This window comes from Pseudochaenichthys georgianus, chromosome 22 (assembly GCF_902827115.2).
Source record: "Pseudochaenichthys georgianus chromosome 22, fPseGeo1.2, whole genome shotgun sequence".
Taxonomy (NCBI): Eukaryota; Metazoa; Chordata; class Actinopteri; order Perciformes; family Channichthyidae; genus Pseudochaenichthys; species Pseudochaenichthys georgianus.
Window position 1 is genome coordinate 3,578,985 of NC_047524.1, and position 20,248 is coordinate 3,599,232.

General features: G+C 44.2%; 1 protein-coding gene across 1 annotated transcript; it reads left to right on the forward strand.

Moving 5' to 3' along the window:
- Positions 1-203: 203 nt before the first annotated feature.
- On the forward strand, positions 204-16,955 carry slc7a14a (solute carrier family 7 member 14a). The gene is made up of 9 exons (XM_034112079.2): positions 204-738; positions 1,268-1,504; positions 4,324-4,541; positions 5,710-5,856; positions 8,404-8,612; positions 8,694-8,841; positions 10,650-11,145; positions 11,230-11,466; positions 11,998-16,955. The coding sequence occupies exons 1-9, from the start codon at positions 432-434 to the stop codon at positions 12,294-12,296; spliced, it is 2,298 nt and encodes a 765-aa protein (XP_033967970.1). The 5' UTR covers positions 204-431; the 3' UTR covers positions 12,297-16,955.
- The last annotated feature ends 3,293 nt before the right edge of the window (positions 16,956-20,248 follow it).

Below are 20,248 nucleotides of genomic sequence, written 5' to 3' on the forward strand. Positions count from 1 at the left end.
GAGCTTGGCTACTATAGCAACAGGGCTGCAGGCAGAGGACTGCTAATTAGTTGCTTCCTAGTTAGTTACGCTTTGTTTGTGGGGAAATGTGTCTCCTCTGTTGGGCTCCTTGGCGTGCATGAAAGTACAGAACAATAATATGGGACAATGTGCTGTGAAATGCTGAAACGATGAAACATGTTCCCTTTGTTTTCCAGATAGCTTTCTCACCATGTGGGGAACAACTACGATGGCATTTCACTAAACCTGGAAAAGAGACAAGAGGCAAGGGCAGCAACACAAAACATCCTTCTTTTGAATATACCATCATTTGGAAAAGGAATACTCTTTTTCCACGGTGCGTCCAAGGAAACGGTGAACTTACCAAGAGTACCAAAGAACCTCCTGCTCTTCTTCCCTTTGACTCTGACCCTTGACCTTGGGCTCTCACTATGAGCAGTCTGTTAGTGAAGCTAGACCCTCGGAGGGTACAATGGGGCTCCACGTGGAACACCTTCACGTCCCGCGTCCTGAGGACCAAACCGGTGGAGTCCATGTTGGATTCAGCCACGACGGGCACAGGCGCCCATGGGACCAAACTGGCCCGGGTCTTATCCACAGTGGACCTGGTGTCGCTGGGCGTGGGCAGCTGCGTGGGGACGGGGATGTACGTGGTCTCTGGACTGGTTGCCAAGGAGATGGCCGGTCCGGGGGTCATTGTGTCCTTCATTATCGCCGCTGTGGCCTCCATACTGTCGGGTGAGAAAATGCACATAGCGACTTCTCTCCTGCCGTCCATTACTGTCTCTCTTTCGCACGCGCGCACACACACACACACACACACACACACACACACACACACACACACACACACACACACACACACACACACCACACACACACACACACACACACACACACACACACACACACACACACACACACACACACACACACACACACACACACACACACACACACACACACACACACACACACACACACACACACACACACACACACACACACAAGGCTCACTATAACACATGAAAGGCCAAAGCATTGAGGTTATCCCAAGTAAACTGATATGATATTAAGAGCCTTTTAATAACCCTGCAATACGATCAAGGGCAAATACATTATTAGGGCAAAGCTATAATGTAAAAGGCACTCAGGGGATGTTTTAGTCCTCCCTATCGTCTCCTATCTATACTCCAACATCTTTCAATTGGATGATAATGCAGCCCTTTCACTGATGTGTGTGTCTGTGTTCTCCTCCGTCCCACAGGAGTGTGTTATGCAGAGTTTGGCGTGCGGGTGCCTAAGACCACAGGATCGGCCTACACCTACAGCTACGTGACGGTGGGCGAGTGCGTGGCGTTTTTCATCGGCTGGAACTTGATCCTGGAGTATCTGATCGGCACGGCCGCGGGGGCGTCGGCTCTCAGCAGCATGGCGGACTCACTGGCCAATCACACTATCAGCAACTTTATGATCACACACATCGGAACGCTCAGCGGCTTAGGTGAGTGGGGAAGGATGTGAGTCTGCGACTGCTTTGGATCCAATTAAAACAATATTCCCACTACACATATTTTAGTTTATGAATTTGGATGAATATGAGATAAGGTTAAGTACTTGCGTCAGTGATACTATACAACAGAGTAAAACTTATAATGAGGCTAAACGCCAAGAAAACTGAGGTTATTACCTATAACATCTTACCGGAACATCCACCTCTGACAACAACAGAAGTGCTTAAAGAAGTCAAGGACTTCAAGTACCTGGGCTCATGGGTCAACTCAACCGAGCAAGATCTCAAGGTGAGGAAGGCATGGAGGGCCCTGAACGGCATGCCCAGTGTATGGAACTCCAACGTCCCCCGTCAAATCAACCTCAGCTTCTTCTATGGCAGTGAAGGCTGGACCCTGAAGCCAACCCTGCAAACGTCTCTAGACGGATGCTACACCAGAATGTTGCGAGCAGTATTTAACATCAGCAAGAGTGTACATGTAACCAACAACATCCTGTACGAGGGATTACCAAGGGTGAGCGAGAAAATTGCAGCCAGGAGAATGAGACGAGCAGGACATTGCCAAAGGCATCAAGAGCTGCCAGCCGGCAAATTGGTGCTGTGGGAACCAACACGCGGGCATCGGTCACGAGGACGTCCCGCACAAACACACGTGGACGTACTCGAGAACGACGCAGCAGCACAAAGTGCCAATAAACTGGCCAGATGTACGGAGAACCGGGATGACTGGAAGCGACGATGGAGGGCTCGTCTGAGGACGACCAGAGAGAGATAATAAACTTGCAATGTTTCGTGCTCGGAAAAAAATGACTTTGGAATAGCAAATTCTACTTTTTGCTTTTTCTTTTCTATTTACAAATGAGAAATGAGAACGTTTTTATTTTTTATGTTTGAAAAGTAATTGAATCCTTTCCCTTCATTATCTTCCACATTTTATCTACAGCTTATTATGTATCAGCCAACTGTCTACTGTCTACTGTCAAGCAGTGATTGCTTCAAAAACAGACATTCACCCAATTGAAATCTAAGCGAAAAGTATGCCTTTTACTCCCCGTCTGTCATCAAAGCTTCCTCTTAGATTCTGGCTTTACATATCACCTTTGTATTTGCTTGAACCTGAGTCCTCCTGGGTTGCGTTACAAATCGTTTGAACCAAAGAAACAGATTGAATGAACTATATCTTTGCTGTCATTCTTTATTCTTGCAGTAATGTTTGTTCTCTGTCATGAATTGCCTTCTCAACACGTAACAGAAGCACACTGTTATCTGTATCACTGGACACAGTTTACATGACAGTGGCTTGACGTCCTGTTTTGGAAAAAATGATTGCAACATTATCTGGGAAATCATCCAAACCGTATCAGAATATTTCCACGGAGCGTCCAAACAATGTTTTGCTTCTTATCTCGGAAATTGTGTCATTATGTAGAGAAATAGAGGACGGAGCATCTTGTATTTCTAAATGATTCATGGAACATAGTTTTCCAGGTTATAAACGTACCACGAGGGGACTGCCTGCCTCTGTGGTGTTACACTCGAGCTGATGTGTGTGCCAGGGATGTCTCACTGTGTGACCCCACCCTGACAGCCTCTTCCTGTCGGACACTGGCACAGCAGAGGTATTAGTCACATGGTAAGCAGCATGGCCAGCTGTTCCCATCCATAATGGAAAGTTCACGTTTTCCTTTTCCTGCTGGAGATAAACGGCTGTTACTCCTAACCGCAGGAAAGCAAGGGAAATATAACTCAAAATATGTCTCGTTAGTTTCTGTTTGGCCACCTGTGTGTGTGTATGTATAAAGACTTAGCAGAGTTATGTTAAATAGCAACTAATGATATTGCAGCTCTACACTGGCTACCAGCAAAGCACGGAATTGATTTTAAAATACTTATTTTAAAGGGGACCTATCATGCTAAATGCACTTTTTGATGTCTTTTATGCATAAATATCTGTCCCCGGTACGTCAAAAACCAAACCCTCTCTCTTTTCCTCCGTACGCAAATCTCTCTGAGGTACAACGGAGCTGATCCAGATTTGCTGCCGATATGACGTAATATCGGAAATGTGAGCAGGCATAAGCTCCGCCCCCTCTTTAAAAAAATCAGCACTTTAGTAAAAAGGCTGAAATAGAGCGATATGAGGCATGGCTAGAATGGGTGATCTGTTTGGTATTTGGAGCAAAACACTTCCTAGACATGTTTTTTTAATATCTTTTTATATATCTAAGACCTATAATATATGCCTAAAAATAGCATGATAGGAGACCTTTAACTTACAAAGTGCTAAATGTTCAGGCACCGTCTTACCTAAAATACATTTGTATCCACTATTGCCCCGCTAGAACATTACGCTCCCAGGTCTATTAGTGGAGCCCAGAGTCTGCAAAACAAGATCAAGAGTCATTCAGAGCTCCCTTTCTCTGGAACCAACTTCCTGTTTTAATCAGAGAGGCAGAGAGTGTCCAAACCTTTAAGAGCGTGTGGAAGACCTACATTTTTAACAAAGCCTTCAGTTAGAGCTGGCATTTGATGGTATTCATTTTATTTTATTTCTATGGTTAATTTGAATGTTTTATGTATTTTCATTGTCTTTTGTTGAATCTTATTTTATTTTTGTTTTATTTGTATTCCACACACTATCTTGTCTTCTCATTTTGCTGTAACTCCATCATATACAATGTTTTTATCTGTAAAGCCCACTGAGACAAACGTGTTTTGTGGTATTGGGCTATACAAATAAAGTTTGATTTGATTGCTGTGCAAATGTGCATTCCCTACTGCTATCACAACTACAGCATCTGTGGTTTCAGGTAAAGGCGAGCAGTCGTACCCCGACCTGCTGGCGCTGGTCATCGCTCTGCTGGTGACGGTCATCGTGGCTCTGGGAGTGAAGAACTCTGTGGGCTTCAACAACGTGCTGAATGTCATCAACCTCGCAGTGTGGGTGTTCATGATGATCGCCGGGCTGTTCTTCGTCAATGGAGAGAACTGGGACGATGGGAAATTCCTGCCCTTCGGCTGGTCGGGGGTATGCACACACACACACACACACACACACACACACACACACACACACACACACACACACACACACACACACACACACACACCACACACACACACACACACACACACACACACACACACACACACACACACACACACACACACACACACACACACACACACACACACACACACACACACACACACACATACCATTTATACATCACTTCAGGGGACATTACATTGACTTACATGCATTTCCTGGAGTCTTATCCTAACCTTAACCATAACCAACACATGCCTTACCCTAATCCTAAACCTAACCAAGTCTTCACCCTAAAATTAATGATCCCCCTCATGGGGACCTCCAATTTGTCCCCATAAGGGAGGCGAGTCCCCACACGTGACTATGTAAACAAATGTGGGTCCCCACAAGTATAGTAATGCTAGTCCACACACACACACACACACACACACACACACACACACACACACACACACACACACACACACACACACACACACACACACACACACACACACACACACACACACACCACACACACACACGCACACACACACATGCACACACACACACACACACACACACACACACACACACACACACACACACACACACACACACACACACACACACACACACACACACACACACACGCACACACACACATGCACACACACACACACACACACACACACACACACACACACACACACACACACACACACACACACACACACACACACACACACACACACACACACACACACACACACACACACACATGCACATGCAAATGTAATTACATGGAAGGAAGGTCTGCTGATGTTCTCTATGTATGTTGTGTTTCTTTCCGTCAACTGTCAAGTGGGAACTAAGTATTTTGTTTTGTACATTTTTGTGTTTCTCTTAATTTCCTATGATACTGTTATGAGTGGCTGTGAATAAGAAAACATGAAGGACAGACCATCTATTTCTATTTATTTATTTGTAGAAAGGGGCGGGTAATATAAGATTAGTTTCTTCTCCCTGCTCCTTTTCGGGTATGGTGTGTTTATAGAGACATGTTTTGTGAATAATTGTGATACATTCATTTGTGCATACCACGAACGGAACAAATACAAATTAAATGAAAATTAAATGCAAGCTTTATCTTCTCCTGTTCCAGGTGATGCAGGGTGCCGCCACCTGTTTCTATGCCTTCATTGGATTTGACATTATTGCTACAACAGGAGAGGAGGCCAAGAGTCCCAACACCTCCATCCCCTACGCCATCACTGCCTCACTTATCACCTGCCTCACTGCCTACGTCTCTGTGAGTTACCTTGAGGAACACAGACATACTGTGTACACAAAGTAAAAGTCTCCATTTGTTTCTCGTTATTATCATTGAGGAGTGAGAAATGGGCTGTGGATGCCAAACCCTTATCTTGTCATTCAAAGTATCACTACAGCAAATAGAGAGATTTTAACATGGCTCACTGACTCCAATGTTCGTGAATACCTCTTTTACTTGACAGACGAATCCTCAACAGTATTGAGTGTATGTAAGTCGCGTTGGATAAAAGCGTCTAATAAGTGACAGGTAATGCATCCCAAGTTGTTATTGCGAGAGTGTTTTAAAAATAAAGATCTGAAAATCAAATGTCAAGATGTTCCCCCTGCACTCACACTGTGTGGGTGTGAGTCTCATCTCTCATCTTTGCTCACACAGCCTTCCAGATTTCTAACTTTGACACATGTGTAATGGAAAGTTGTTGCTATGGGTACCATGTAACAGCAGCCAATCAGGAGGGCGAATCTTTCTAAACCATCTGGGGCCAAGGATTACATGAACTTTAAAACTTCTCTTTGAATACCTCCTCCTTCTCTTTCTCTCTGTCTCCCAGTCACACCCATTTCTCCAAATAACTCTACCCTTGTCTTACCATGATCTTTTCTCTCAGCCTCTCTTAATCTCCATCGTTCTTTGATCCGTCTCACTCCGTAGGCATCTTAGATTTTTTAACTTAAGATATTTTTGCTTTAGTCAGGATCCTCTGGCTACTGCAGTTTAAGATCCAGCATAACTGTAATCACTAAGCAAATAACATGTCATGTTTTCTTTGGTGGCTTGGGTGTAAGAATGTAGAATAAGTATGTCATGTTTTTCCAGGTTACATTTCCTTACAACGACTTATTCACGTTGGGTAGCTCTAACCCAGTGTTTCTCAAACCTTTTCATACCAAGGACCACTTAACCAATAAAAAAACACTCGCGGACCACCTAACTCCACAAATATCTAAAAACACATCGTTTTTTACAAATCGCCTGAAAATGGTACAAACAAGTGGCCACATGTGTGATGAAGGTGTTTATCTGGGCTATATCATGCAATCGAAAGTGAAACTTAAGCTCGCTCCATTGCGGAGATATTCCCGCGAGAGTGCGAAAAACTTAAATAAATGTATTTATTTCAAATGTGAAATGTTACCAATATACTCACGGACCACTAGGGGGCGCTCACGGACCACCAGTGGTCCGCGGACCACACTTTGAGAAGCACTGCCTTATGTATATGCAAGCTCAAAAAATGTGCCGACAGCTGGTTAACTCACAGTAAGAAGCCGTTTCAAACACACATGTAAACCATGTGTCGCAGGGTTCCTGGTAGATTAGTAGAGTCCCCTTTGACCGGATCACTCACATTGTCCTGTGCTCTGATTCGTCAGAGGGTTAAAGAGCACCATGATCACCATGAGGAAGATGATCTCTGCATCTTCCTCTCTGTCAGGGTTAGTCTTTTTTATTGTGCCACTCTCTTTTTTGCAAGCTGCTCAAGCAGATCCTTCTCTATTGCAGCACAGTAGCTGTGACAGATGGCCCTGCATGATTTCACACGTCAGACCCGGGGATAAAAACCGCTCACACACACACACACACACACACACACACACACACACACACACACACACACACACACACACACACACACACACACACACACACACACACACACACACACACACACACACACACACACACACACACACACACACACACACACACACACACACACACACACACACACACACACACACACACACACACACACACACACACACACACACACACACACACACACACACACACACACACACACACACACACAGTGAGAAAGAAGAATGACTAATGAGCATTTTGCATGTGATAAGAAATGCAGTGAGCTGAACACGCTAGCTGTTTAAAGCTAGGATGTGCAAATATAACTTAACACTTGTCAGTAATTAAAGCTTTTATGTTTAGATGATTAAAGCATTAATCAAATTAATCTGATGAGGTGGGAAACAGTCACACATTTAGTTGCTGTACTGCAGATTTTGATCACATCATATCATCCTCAACAGGTTTCTTAGTTACTGTGAAAACGAGTTATTAATACCCTGCATTGGGCTGTGCAAAAGTGTGTTTTTATATACTACCACTGGGGGCGCCAAATTCTACACATAGTGAATAAAGAAGGTGGGGTAGGTCATTTTGGAGAAACCAGCTCGAGTGCACCAGAATTTGAAAATACACAGCCGGAAAAAAGGCTCAGATGATTGGTCGTGCTTTTTACAGCGCCACGGCTTCCACAGATGACATTTTTGAATGGATTTGTTGTCAAAGCACTTAATATATTCATTGCTATCGGGATGTTAAGAGCATTCAATGGAATATAACAAAGTGTATCTCGAGCCGGTTTCTCAAACGTACCGACCCCACCTTTAAATATCTAATCAAATATCTTATCAATGAGTAGTTTTCAGAAATAGTTCAAGCTTATACAGCAACAGAAAATGTAATTAACAAACTCTGCTTTGTCAACCCTCCTCCATCCAGGTTTCTGTGATCCTGACTCTGATGGTGCCGTACGATGAGATTGACGCGGACGCTCCGCTCATGGAGATGTTTGCCGTGCACGGCTGTATGTTCGCAAAGTATATCGTGGCGGTGGGCTCCATAGCAGGACTCACTGTATCCCTCCTGGGGTCCCTGTTCCCCATGCCCAGGATCATCTATGCCATGGCAGGGGACGGCCTGCTGTTTAAGTCAGTATCTTATTAAGTGTTCCTTTTCTTCAATCTAAATAAAAAAACGGAGTCTCTGATCTTATTTTCCTGTGCGTTCAGGTTCCTGGCCAATGTGTCTCCATACACAGAGACCCCTGCTGTGGCGTGTGTGGTGTCGGGCTTCCTGGCTGCCCTGCTGTCTCTCATGGTCAGCCTCAGAGACCTCATCGAGATGATGTCCATAGGGACTCTGCTGGCCTACACCCTGGTGAGTTTTATCACTCTGGACACATCACATTTTTTACATTTGTTCCTGAGATTTTGAGATGATTTGAAATGCACTTGAATGATAATTATGTGAAAACTTAAGACAAGTAGGAAGAGAGTCTTCCCTATTATACTGTTTTTCATCAATATATTATAGGTCTCAGTTATATACAAAACATGTCTCTGAAGTGTTTGGCTCGAAATACCAAACAGAACATTGTAGCATTACCCATAATCCCCTCTGTTTCAGCCCTGTTTCAAAAGTGCTGATCCTCTGTCTGTTACCGTCCACATGGCAGTGTGCGTTGCTTCAACGGAGACGCTTCCCATTCACTTTGAATGGGGTGACGTCACGCTTCGCCAAACTGCATTGTGGTTTCGAAAGTTGAGAAAAGTTCAACTTTTCAAGCGTCGACAGAAGCGCCAGCCAATCAAACTGCGTGCTTGTGTGTCCGGGGCGGGAGATTAATGTGATTGGTTGTTGGTCGCGCTCCAGACAAGCCCACCGGCGAGCTTCAACGCACGCTGCCGTGTGGACGTACCGTTACTTTAGATGTGTTTTAGTATGAATTGACGCTGTTTGGCATCACAACGCTGTTATGAAGGTTTCTCTGGTATAAAATGGGTGATGTTGGCATAGCAACCGAAGCTAAACTGACTATCTTGACTACTATCTATCCTATTGTGGCATAAGCCGTTTTCTACAAGCACATTTTACCGGCGTATTTTTCATTATGATTCTACTTGTGATAGTCGGACATGACAACCTGTAGCCCACGTATTGATTCCATCCGATAGCTGCTATAATACAAAACAACACGTCTGCCTCTCTCCACAATGATCAATGACAGCGAACGGATGGTCAAAGTAAGGTACAAATAAACAGAATCACAGGAAGCCTGGTTAGTGTTGCCTGACTTTATAAAGTGTGTTTTTTTTGTGTGGTTGCGTTCTAGTCACTTTGCTCAGCGCTACTGCTTGTTACAACTTGTATTTGCCGTACTCGCCATAAATTGTTAGCTAAGGTTAATCCGACGTATGCGGTTCGTATGCGGTTCGTATGCGGTTCGTATGCGGTTCGTATGCGGTTCGGTTCGTATGCGGTTCGTATGCGGTTCGTATGCGGTTCGTATGCGGTTCGGTTCGTATGCGGTTCGTATGCGGTTCGTATGCGGTTCGTATGCGGTTCGGTTCGTATGCGGTTCGGTTCGTATGCGGTTCGTATGCGGTTCGTATGCGGTTCGGTTCGTATGCGGTTCGTATGCGGTTCGTATGCGGTTCGTATGCGGTTCGTATGCGGTTCGTATGCGGTTCGTATGCGGTTCGGTTCGTATGCGGTTCGTAAGCGGTTCGTATGCGGTTCGTATGCGGTTCGTATGCGGTTCGTATGCGGTTCGGTTCGTATGCGGTTCGTATGCGGTTCGTATGCGGTTCGTATGCGGTTCGTATGCGGTTCGTATGCGGTTCGTATGCGGTTCGGTTCGTATGCGGTTCGTATGCGGTTCGTATGCGGTTCGGTTCGTATGCGGTTCGTATGCGGTTCATATGTAGTTCATATGCGGTTCGTGTGCGGTTCTTGCTTCTAGACCGAAAATGTTTTGGTGCTTGGTAAGAACCGGTTTTCTGGGAAAAGAGCCGGCTCCGCTGCTTATCAGGCTCAAGCTCCGAACCGGCCCTGGAACCCTGGTGTGAAAGGGGCATATGAGGAGATTCAGGTGATAAGGTGGGGGGGGGGGGGGTTACCGTGGTTGGTGACAATGAGGTCCTTCTGCTTTGAATGGAAACACGTTGTTTCCCTCCTGTCTGCAGGTGAGCCTGTGTGTGCTCCTGCTGCGTTACCAACCTGAGGGGGACATCCATGGCTTTGTGAACTTCCTGTCTGAGGAGCAGAACAACAAGAAAAAGGAAGGCGTGCTGGCTGAGTGCGAGAAAGAAGCCTGTTCACCAACCAGCGAAGCAGATGAGTTCGGAGGCGCGGCCACGAACGCCTGCGGAGCCAAAAACCTGCCGTCGCTGGGGGACAACGAGATGCTGATAGGCAAACCAGATAAAAACGCCTACACCGCCAGCCACCCAAACTACGGCACGGTGGATATGACCACTGGCATCGAAGCCGAAGCGGAAGAGGGCGGGTTGTCCCGGCGGTTGAAGAAGCTCATTGGACCCCGCTACTACACCTTGAGGATCCGATTGGGCCTCCCGGGAAAGATGGACAGGCCCACTCCGGCCACGGGGAGAATAGTCACCGTGTGTGTGCTGCTCCTCTTCATTTCCATCTTCGCTTTCTGCTCCTTCGTCGTCTTTGGTGAGAACACAAGAACACATTCAGACAGGAGTTTACGATATAATGTTGAAATTAATTTGAACGAATTGTTTTTGTTCCTTCCAGGCGCGAGCAGTATTGGGGAGGGTCGCTGGTGGGCTCTGCTGCTGTTGATCTTCTTCATCACCTTCCTCGTCCTGCTCGTCATCATCATCCTCCAGCAGCCAGAGAACCCAAAGCGCCTGCCCTACATGGCGCCCTGTGTGCCCTTTGTACCTGTTTCAGCCATGCTGGTCAACATCTACCTCATGCTCAAACTGTCTGCCATCACCTGGATACGATTCTCTATCTGGTGCCTCGTGGGTAAGCGCCCACCTCACGGAACAACAGTTTGTCTTTAGATGTGTGTCTTTTATTGCCAGATTTAAAGACAGGATCTGCGTGTAAATGTCCTCCTAGATAGATGGAAACTCCCCGTGTTATGATCGTAAACCATGGAGTGATACATTTCATTACTGTGTGGAGTGTTTGTTTTTCGATGGAAGAACAATGAAGTCTCGTTTCACTTTTATTTCCTGCCTCCGTTGTATCTGTCTGTACATCTGTATTTATCTGTGTGTGAGTGCATGCGAGTGTTTTGGTTTGTGTGTAAATTCTCCCAGCATGCAGTTCAACTTACCATGTTGCTTCTTTGTAGTTTTCAGAATATATGCAGTTTTTGTACAAACAGAATAACTGCTGTATTCTTCCATTCACTGAATTGTTTTTACCACTTGATAGAGCATGCACTCTTTCTCTGTGCTTTTACATCTGTGTATGACCTCCTACGATATTGCTCAAACCTCTGATTGTGTATGTATTTGTGAATATATGTTGATATGTGTGTCCCTTCAGGTGTTCTAATCTACTTTGGCTACGGCATGTGGAACAGCAAGCTGGAGAAAGCGTCCCGAGAGAACGAGGTGCACGCCTCCACCTACCAGCGCTACGACCACGGTGTGGACGAAGGCTTCTGCGGCTTCGACGATGATTTCCTCCCGCCTACCGCTGACGCCTGGGGTGCGCAGGCGGGAGGTTCGGGTCTCACCCCGCCCCCTGTGGCCAAGCCCGAAATTGACGGGTCGCCAGCGAAAGATGGAGGCAGGACCGATGCCAAACAAAACCTCGCCGAGGAGGATCCGATGGATTTCTGAAGGGACTGACTCTGTGTTACCCTGAATGTACTGCCTTGTCTGCTGCCTGGGGAACGGGAGGGGGAACAGTAGTGTGAACGCATGAATGATTGTGTGTGTGTGTGCGTGTGTGTGTGTGCATGCCTGCATGCATGTGTGTGTATTTGTTTGTGTGGCTAACCCTTGGGCTAGATAGTTCCTTGACAGTGGAACGACTTATTATTCAGTTCACTCGACCACGCTCCTCAGCTCACACAGCAAATGAGGACTTCAAGGTCAAATGTCTTGTCACACTCACTTGTTATTCACGGGAGTCCACCGCCGACCCAAAGTAAAGACAGATAGGAAACGTTACTGAATACCTAGACATGTACGGGATATAGGAGAGGAGAAGGTGGTGAGGGAGGGACAGATGAATCAGCACCTCTCTTCCTGTTTCAACGGAGACCGACAGGAAAGCTAGATGACAGAATGCCAAACCCAAACGACTTCCTATGAACAGGTCTGACTTTCTCCGCATGTTTCACAGGAAGACATGCTCTCAAAAACACCAATCATAAACGGTTATCTCCGTCCTCAATCATTTCCCCTGAGCCCTGATATCTAGCCCAAGGGATACGAACTGGACTGGGAAGAGGGTGTTGGTGTTTTCTGTCACAAATAGTACTTGGACTTTGCTTGCAATAGTGCCTTCATCTTCTGTATGTGAGTTTCTTATTATGTCTGTTTTCTACTTTAATTTTGCCTGTGTACGTGCGAGGGTGTCTGTGCAATCTACTTCAACCTTTTACATTGATGCTCATGACTGTGTGTGTGTGTGTGTAGATATTAAGTGAGGTTATTTTACCGTGGATGTGTAGGTATTTGTTTCGTTAAGTTCTTCTCAATTTTTACCCCCGCATGAAGCTCACAATCAACACGCCCGCCACATATCAGCTCATGGTGCAATATAACACGCAGCTCATTGGTGTAACCTAAAAGAGGAGAGAGGAGAGGAACCCAGGTCGAATCCTAATTGACAACCTTCGTGGTTTAATGTGATTAACGTCATATTTATTTAAAATTTGCGTCTCTCCACTGATGCCCTTTTTCCTAGGGCTGGGAAGGAATTCATTTTCAGTTCATTCAATTCAGGAAATGGGTTTGATACGGAGCGTGCAGCTTTTCTCCTGGAGATGAGAAAAATATAGAGACTGTCGAAAAATGGTTATTATTGCGAAAGGGGGGATTTTTGATGAAAAGAGGGCAGTTTGAGATGTTTTGTAAGAGCAGGTGAGCGTCACTTTTTTTCTCTTCTCCCAGATTGTTCGTAAATTATGAATGAATTAAATTGTACTTTACAATTACATTTGTATTTAATATTGAGGGACATTACATCAGATCTCTAAATCAGTGATTGCATTGTAAATACTTGACACTTACTGAACTGAAATATAATCCCTCCTCTTCCATCCCTCTCCCTTTCTGATCCCCTCTTTTGCTATTAAATATCATACATGTGTGTATTCTCTTCTTCCGCCACCCCTCTGCTCTCCCAGCCCAACTCTTCCTCTTCCTCTTCATCAGTTTGCCACCTCACCGCTCTTGATATCCATCCGGCCATGTCAGCAGGGAGTTTCCACTTAGTCACAAGTGATGGAGCCGGGATTGCTTTTCAGTCAGGATGTGGATGCCGACCTGATGATACCTTAACTCCTGTTTCACCTCAGGGTGTCTGCTATCTCCCTTCTGATTGGTCACTAGAGAATGTACTCCTCTCCAAGCCCTGGTCTGAACTAGTCCAAGTGAACCTCCCTGTTCATGTAGTGTTGAAGCCCCACGCCTTTCGTGTTACCGACACTTTTGCTGCACCCCGAAGAGATTTTGTGAAAATCAATCAAATCAAAAATGGTCCTGTAGAGCTCAGTGTGTAGGACATGTAAGCTTTAGCTGCCAGGGTTGGCGGTTTCATTCCATACTAAGAATGTAAGCACTCGTGGCACTGTAAGGGATGTTATGCTGAGGGCCGGGGCACCCCTACAAAAGCTGCTGTATTCCCAAATTGTCCTTCTTGTACCTTTTCTTCTTGCCCCCTGTTGCTGCATATGTCCCTTCCTGGGAAGCCTTATTTGTCTAATGCACTAAATCTAAGGATGCCACGCTAAACCCCACCCTACCTCCGCTACTCCCACATCTATTCTCACTCCGAAAAAATAGTTTCTTTTATGTATTGAAAGCCCTTCGGTGTCGTCCTTTGAAATGATTGCAATACCCGTACCCAAAAAACTGCCCATTGTTCCGAGGAATTACACTTGTATTGGATGATTCTGCAGCTTTCTCGTAAAGGAAGTCGTGAGTGTTTCCGTTAGGTAGTGGAACATTAGGATGATGAGGTTGTAGCGGTGCCCATCAGGGACCAATCATGGCCGTGGCTAACATTAAGCTAGAAATGTGGGTGGTGTAGTGACTTGGACGGTGTTTACATTCTACAATGGTGTATATTTTACAAACTCAATTCAACTACATGTTGGCCAACGACACGCATCAGTATTTCATGTACTGGAGGGACCTTCATGTAGCGAAATAAACATTTATGGAAAATAAAAAAGCATATACTTCTTTTTGGTGTCTTGTCCAAATTGAGAGGATAAGACTGCGTTTTGGGGGACTTGGACTCATGACTAGTATTTTTTAAATTGTTGCTATAGCTCTTAGTAATACAATTGTAATGCCTTCTTTTAATGTAGACATATTTCCGAAGTCATTAATACAGTAGTCGCCTATTTAACCTAAAGTTACTGTAGTGTAGACAGTTAGGAAGGACATTGAGGAAGAGAATGTTATGCGAATGTAGTTTATATTTTGGCACAAAGAAACATCAAGCTCAGTACGGCAGAGAAGTCGGGAGTTGTCCCGAATACCAAAACCATAATAGTTCAAAAAGTTGTTGCTATGCATTTGGATTGTAGATATTATGTTAAAAAAGTTGTTGCCATCGAACATATTTTGAAGTCTTGTAGAATTGTCCAATATTAAAAGTTTTTTTCCGGGGTTGCAAAAAAAACAGCACGTCCTTAAACATTCACACACCTCATCTCACACCATTTCAAGCATTTATTAAATTATATTGAACTATTCCCTCCACCCAGATCACCTCATCTCAGCTAAAACAATCCAGATGTTTTCATTCATAGCTCAAATATGTGTTAATACAGCCTGACACTTCGACACTGAACTGTACAGTCGACCTACCATAGCCTATTACAGTCTGTGTGTGTAAGTGTGTGAGTGCATGTACAGTGTGTGTACGTGTGTGATCTATGCCTGCGCCTCAACGTGACTCTGTGGTGAATGTATAGCATGCTTTCATGCATGAGGCTCTGACCGTAAATGTTGTTCCTGCATGTGGTGACTGAGCGCTGCGAGACATAATACGACACTAAACCAAAACACTTCTTACACCTGGGAGCGCTGGCCTCTCTGCTTTGAGAAGATTTAACAGACAAGCGAAGCAGCTTCAAAAACCTCATTGTTCGAAACTCTTACCAGCGAGTGAACTGAATGCTGTCGTATACAATGCAGACTCCTATGATTTAGATTCAGATTCAAACCCAGACCTTTTCTTTACTGTATGTTACAATTTGAATTGTACCGGTTTAGAAGATTACTTTCTGGATTCTCTCCTATTTCTTTAAGCTCACACAGTAATATTCTCACATAGGAATTGGAACCAGGGCCCCTCCTGAAAAGGTAGTGGAACATGTAGCTGCAAACAGGTGTGACAATGACTCCTCCCTTACAGCATGCCTACTTCCTGGAAATCCCTTTTCTTAACCAAAACCTCTACAAACCAAAGTCCACCATTTTGTGTTCACTGTTTCTTCAAAGTAAACACTTAAGATACAAAAGAGATAACCATTTTGCTTGGTGGTCTGCTAATAGCTACTGATTTCAGTTTGTCACAAGGAGATGTTTTTCTTGTCACAAGCAACAGTGCAATGATGATTTTTAAAACCCTGGTTGCTAAGTATTGGTCTAGATTTAATTTACTACAGCGGATCAGTTTGTCCAAAACGTATTTTTCTACAACTCTTTCCCATTCACAGGCCCTCCTCGAGTAGGTGTGCACAACAACAGCTGGGTATGGTTATCAATGTCAGCATTCACCTTCTCCATTTGTGTTAAGTCATAAGGAGGCCTGGGAGAAACTGCTACAATATATTTTTAACAAGTGTAGTCTTAATCCCTTACCTTCAAGGGTTTCGAAAAATGGTTTCTTTTGACGAAGGTTTGGAAATACTACAGAAAACATGCAGAAACTATTTTAATACAATCCTATAAAGGGAGAATATACAAGCATAATCCAATTTTGCCACCATTGCTTTGAAAGTCAGCTATTATTTGTTTATTTTGTCTCGGAGAAGGAGTGCCATGTTCTTCTTGTGCTCTGTGTTCGCTGTGGCCCAGTGTCGACTCAGTGTGTGTCAGACTGTTGAGGTTGGCTTTTCTTGCAAACAAATAGATATTCCTTTACTCTTCTGTATATTTTGTCACAAAGCTGTATGATGTAGTTGTTCTTTACGTAATTTTTGTAATGGTTTCTTCCATATGTGTGGTTATATTTGCTCCTGGTTGCACTGTTTTTTGCTGAGTTGTTATTGCTTCCATGCGACAATGAAAGCTATTTATTGCAAATACAAAGAGGCTTGCTCATTTTTTGAAGGTTTTCTGTGCTTATAATTACAATGACAATACATGATATACAATAACATAATACATCACTCATATTACTGACAGCAAACCAGCTGGACCAGGGCTAGACTTGAAAGAAAAAGAGACGGACAGTCAAAAACAGTACAAGCTAACATTAGCCCATTAGCATCAATCAATGTTTATTTATATAGCCCAATATCACAAATGTTACATTTGTCTCAGTGGTCTTCACAGTGTGTACAGAATATCAGTATGACAATACGACACCCTCTGTCCTTAGACCCTCACATGGTACAAGGAAACACTTCCAGAGAAAACCCACAGTTTAAAGGGAACATGGGAGAAACCTCAGGGAGAGCAACAGAGGAGGGATCCCTCTCCCAGGACGGACAGACGTGCAATAGATGCCGTGTGTAAATCGAAAAGATAATACATTTACAACATAGGTAGTCCAAATGTTTGGAAATGCATGTGTGTATAATAGGAAGATGAATCCAGGAGGATGTCAGTAATCTTGTGGGAGCCATCAGGGAAGTAGTAAGGTGAGAGTCTGGCAGGGCCGCAGAGACAGGTTCAGCCACGACTCGAAGTCCAGGACTCAGATCCAGTGCTCAGGATAGAGGATCCAGGACACACGACCACAGCAACAGGATTAGCCTCGACTCAGGATCCCGGCGTATATGTAGACACAAAAAAGAGATTTGGGGAAACTGGGTTAATCGGAACATGAGAGTACACGGGTACAGACAGACAGAAAGACGGAGTAAGGTGCCCCTCAACAGTCCAAGCCTATAGCAGCTAAACTAACGTGTCTACACACATGCACTCCCTTAGGATAGGTTGAGGGATAAGGGTAGCAAGTAAGAAGTAGGAAACAGAGGTGGAGAGGTACACAGGGAGAAAGGTCCCCATTGGAGGTAGGAGTGGGTCAGTGGCTACGTTCCACACTCCCCGGCCGGGCTAGGCGTTCTCTGCAACCTGTTACACTCTAATAAACCTCGAGAGGTCAGAGAGGGGAAAGGTTTGATAAAGTTTTAAATATAAGATCTAAGTTTTTAGGATTTAAGTGAAAGAGTAAGAACTACCATGTATAGGTGAAGAGGCACAACGTATCTTCGTCAATGCACTCTTATTAGATTATTTTATTTTATCACTATAAGCTTTATCAAAAAGGAAGGCCTTAAGCGCACTCTTAAAAACGGATAGGCTGTCTGCCGCCCGAACACAAACTGGAAGCTGATTCCACAAATGTGAAGCTTGATAAGAAAAGGCTCTGGCTCCCATTGTACTTTTAGAGACTCTAGGAACAACCAATAACCCTGCATTCTTGGAACGCAATGCCCTAGTAGGACAGTAGGGTATAATGAGTTCTTTAAGCATCTTCCACTTTGGTTGGTGCTCAAGCTAGCTACCTTCCTGAGCCAGCTAGCTTGGAGAGGTCATGCTACTGAGCCCAAGCATGTCCCTACTAGCTTGCTAACATCCTTGCAAGTATACGATAATACTTTAATGGTCAGATTAAGTCTGAAATGTTTCAGCCCTGTTTCCAAAGTGCTGATTCTCTGTCTGTTACTTTAGATGAAAATAAGGAGCCCCTCCCCACGCCCCTCTGAGAGACATTTGGTTACAAAGAACTCAATGGTGCTCTAGGAGGAGATTCAGGTGATAAGGTGGCCAAAATCTGATCAGCTCATCTTCAGACAATAAAAGGGAGAGAAACTTTTTTCCTGAAACTTCCAGAATCTCTTCAAACGGAGGATGAGACACATGTTGATGTAGAAGAGACATGAAGACATGTTGATGTAGAAGAGACATGAAGAAGAGGGGACACATGTTGATGTAGAAGAGACATGAAGAAGAGGGGACACATGTTGATGTAGAAGAGACATGAAGAAGAGGGGACACATGTTGATGTAGAAGAGACATGAAGAAGAGGGGACACATGGTGATGTAGAAGAGACAGGAAGAAGAGGGGACACATGTTGATGTAGAAGAGACATGAAGAAGAGGGGACACATGTTGATGTAGAAGAGACATGAACAAGTGGATTTTGCATAACAGGTGACCTTTAAAACAAAGTGTGTATCCCAGATGTGTTGGTTTAAAAGCAAGATAGACATTCAAGCCAAAGGATTCTTTCTACATACACTGATCAACAGGTGGCAGTCACATGTCATGAAAGGCAATAAGGAAGACAACAGACTTCTAACACATGGATCCTAACAAAACAGGGTTCAAACTATTAAGAAGAGTTGTGCAAATGCTTTATGAGGAATGAAATGCATTCAACCTTTTTGATGGACCTCAATGTCCATGAAATACTCAGCAGAGCACCTTCAATATTATTGTCTGGCTCTTTACAAAAGCTTGAAGTTGTTCACTGCATCTTTCTCAGTCAAATTTGCACGGTCAAACCATATCCTTAACACAATTATTTCATAGATGGTAGAACATCCCTTTGAGTTAAGCAACACAGTTATTGTACAATTCTGTGAACTGAAAGTGAAAGCTGTGATGTCTTTCACTCAGAACAGTGGTTTATATTGATTCTTCACAAAACTACAAATTCTTAAAGCAAAAAAACCCTATTTGTCCACCGGCACTGTAGCTTCAATAAACCAGAACACAACACATGAGTTTTTATCAGAGGGCTCGACTCTCTCTCTCTCAACTGTAAAAAAAACTAGCTGTATTCCTCGAACATGATTGCTATGATTTTCTCTTCTCACCTTCCACACATCCGGAGGGGAGGCGGTCATGGGAGTTATCTGGGTGTTGATGAACGGTATTCTGGGAAATGAAACAGAAATGTACACCGAAGTAGAAATACACAAGTCAGATGGAAGGACCGTGGATACAGAAAAGTAAAATACTTAATCAAAACATAATTGCTGGAGAGGAATATCACAGAGGACTAGTGTTTGTGTATGATAATGTCCTGAATCTCTGTTCAAACTTGAGTCAACAATAAAACATGTTGGTCGATAGAAACTAAAGATAGCCCCTTTTTAGCATAGCGTAAAATAACAGCGCCAGTCTCTTACAGTAATACAGGACCGCTTGGTTCCCCTGGCTTCCTGTGGACGGGATGGCTGTGTGCCTCGAACAGCATCACATTTCAGAGTATACACACACACCGACGTGATCGCAATCCTGATACATTTTCAGGAATGATGTGCAGAAAGGAAAGACGGCTGTGTGTGGTTGTCTGAAGATAAGCTGAGGACAAAGAGAAGAGATAGCAAATATTGTTTTTAAAAGTATCATGAAATATCTAATAT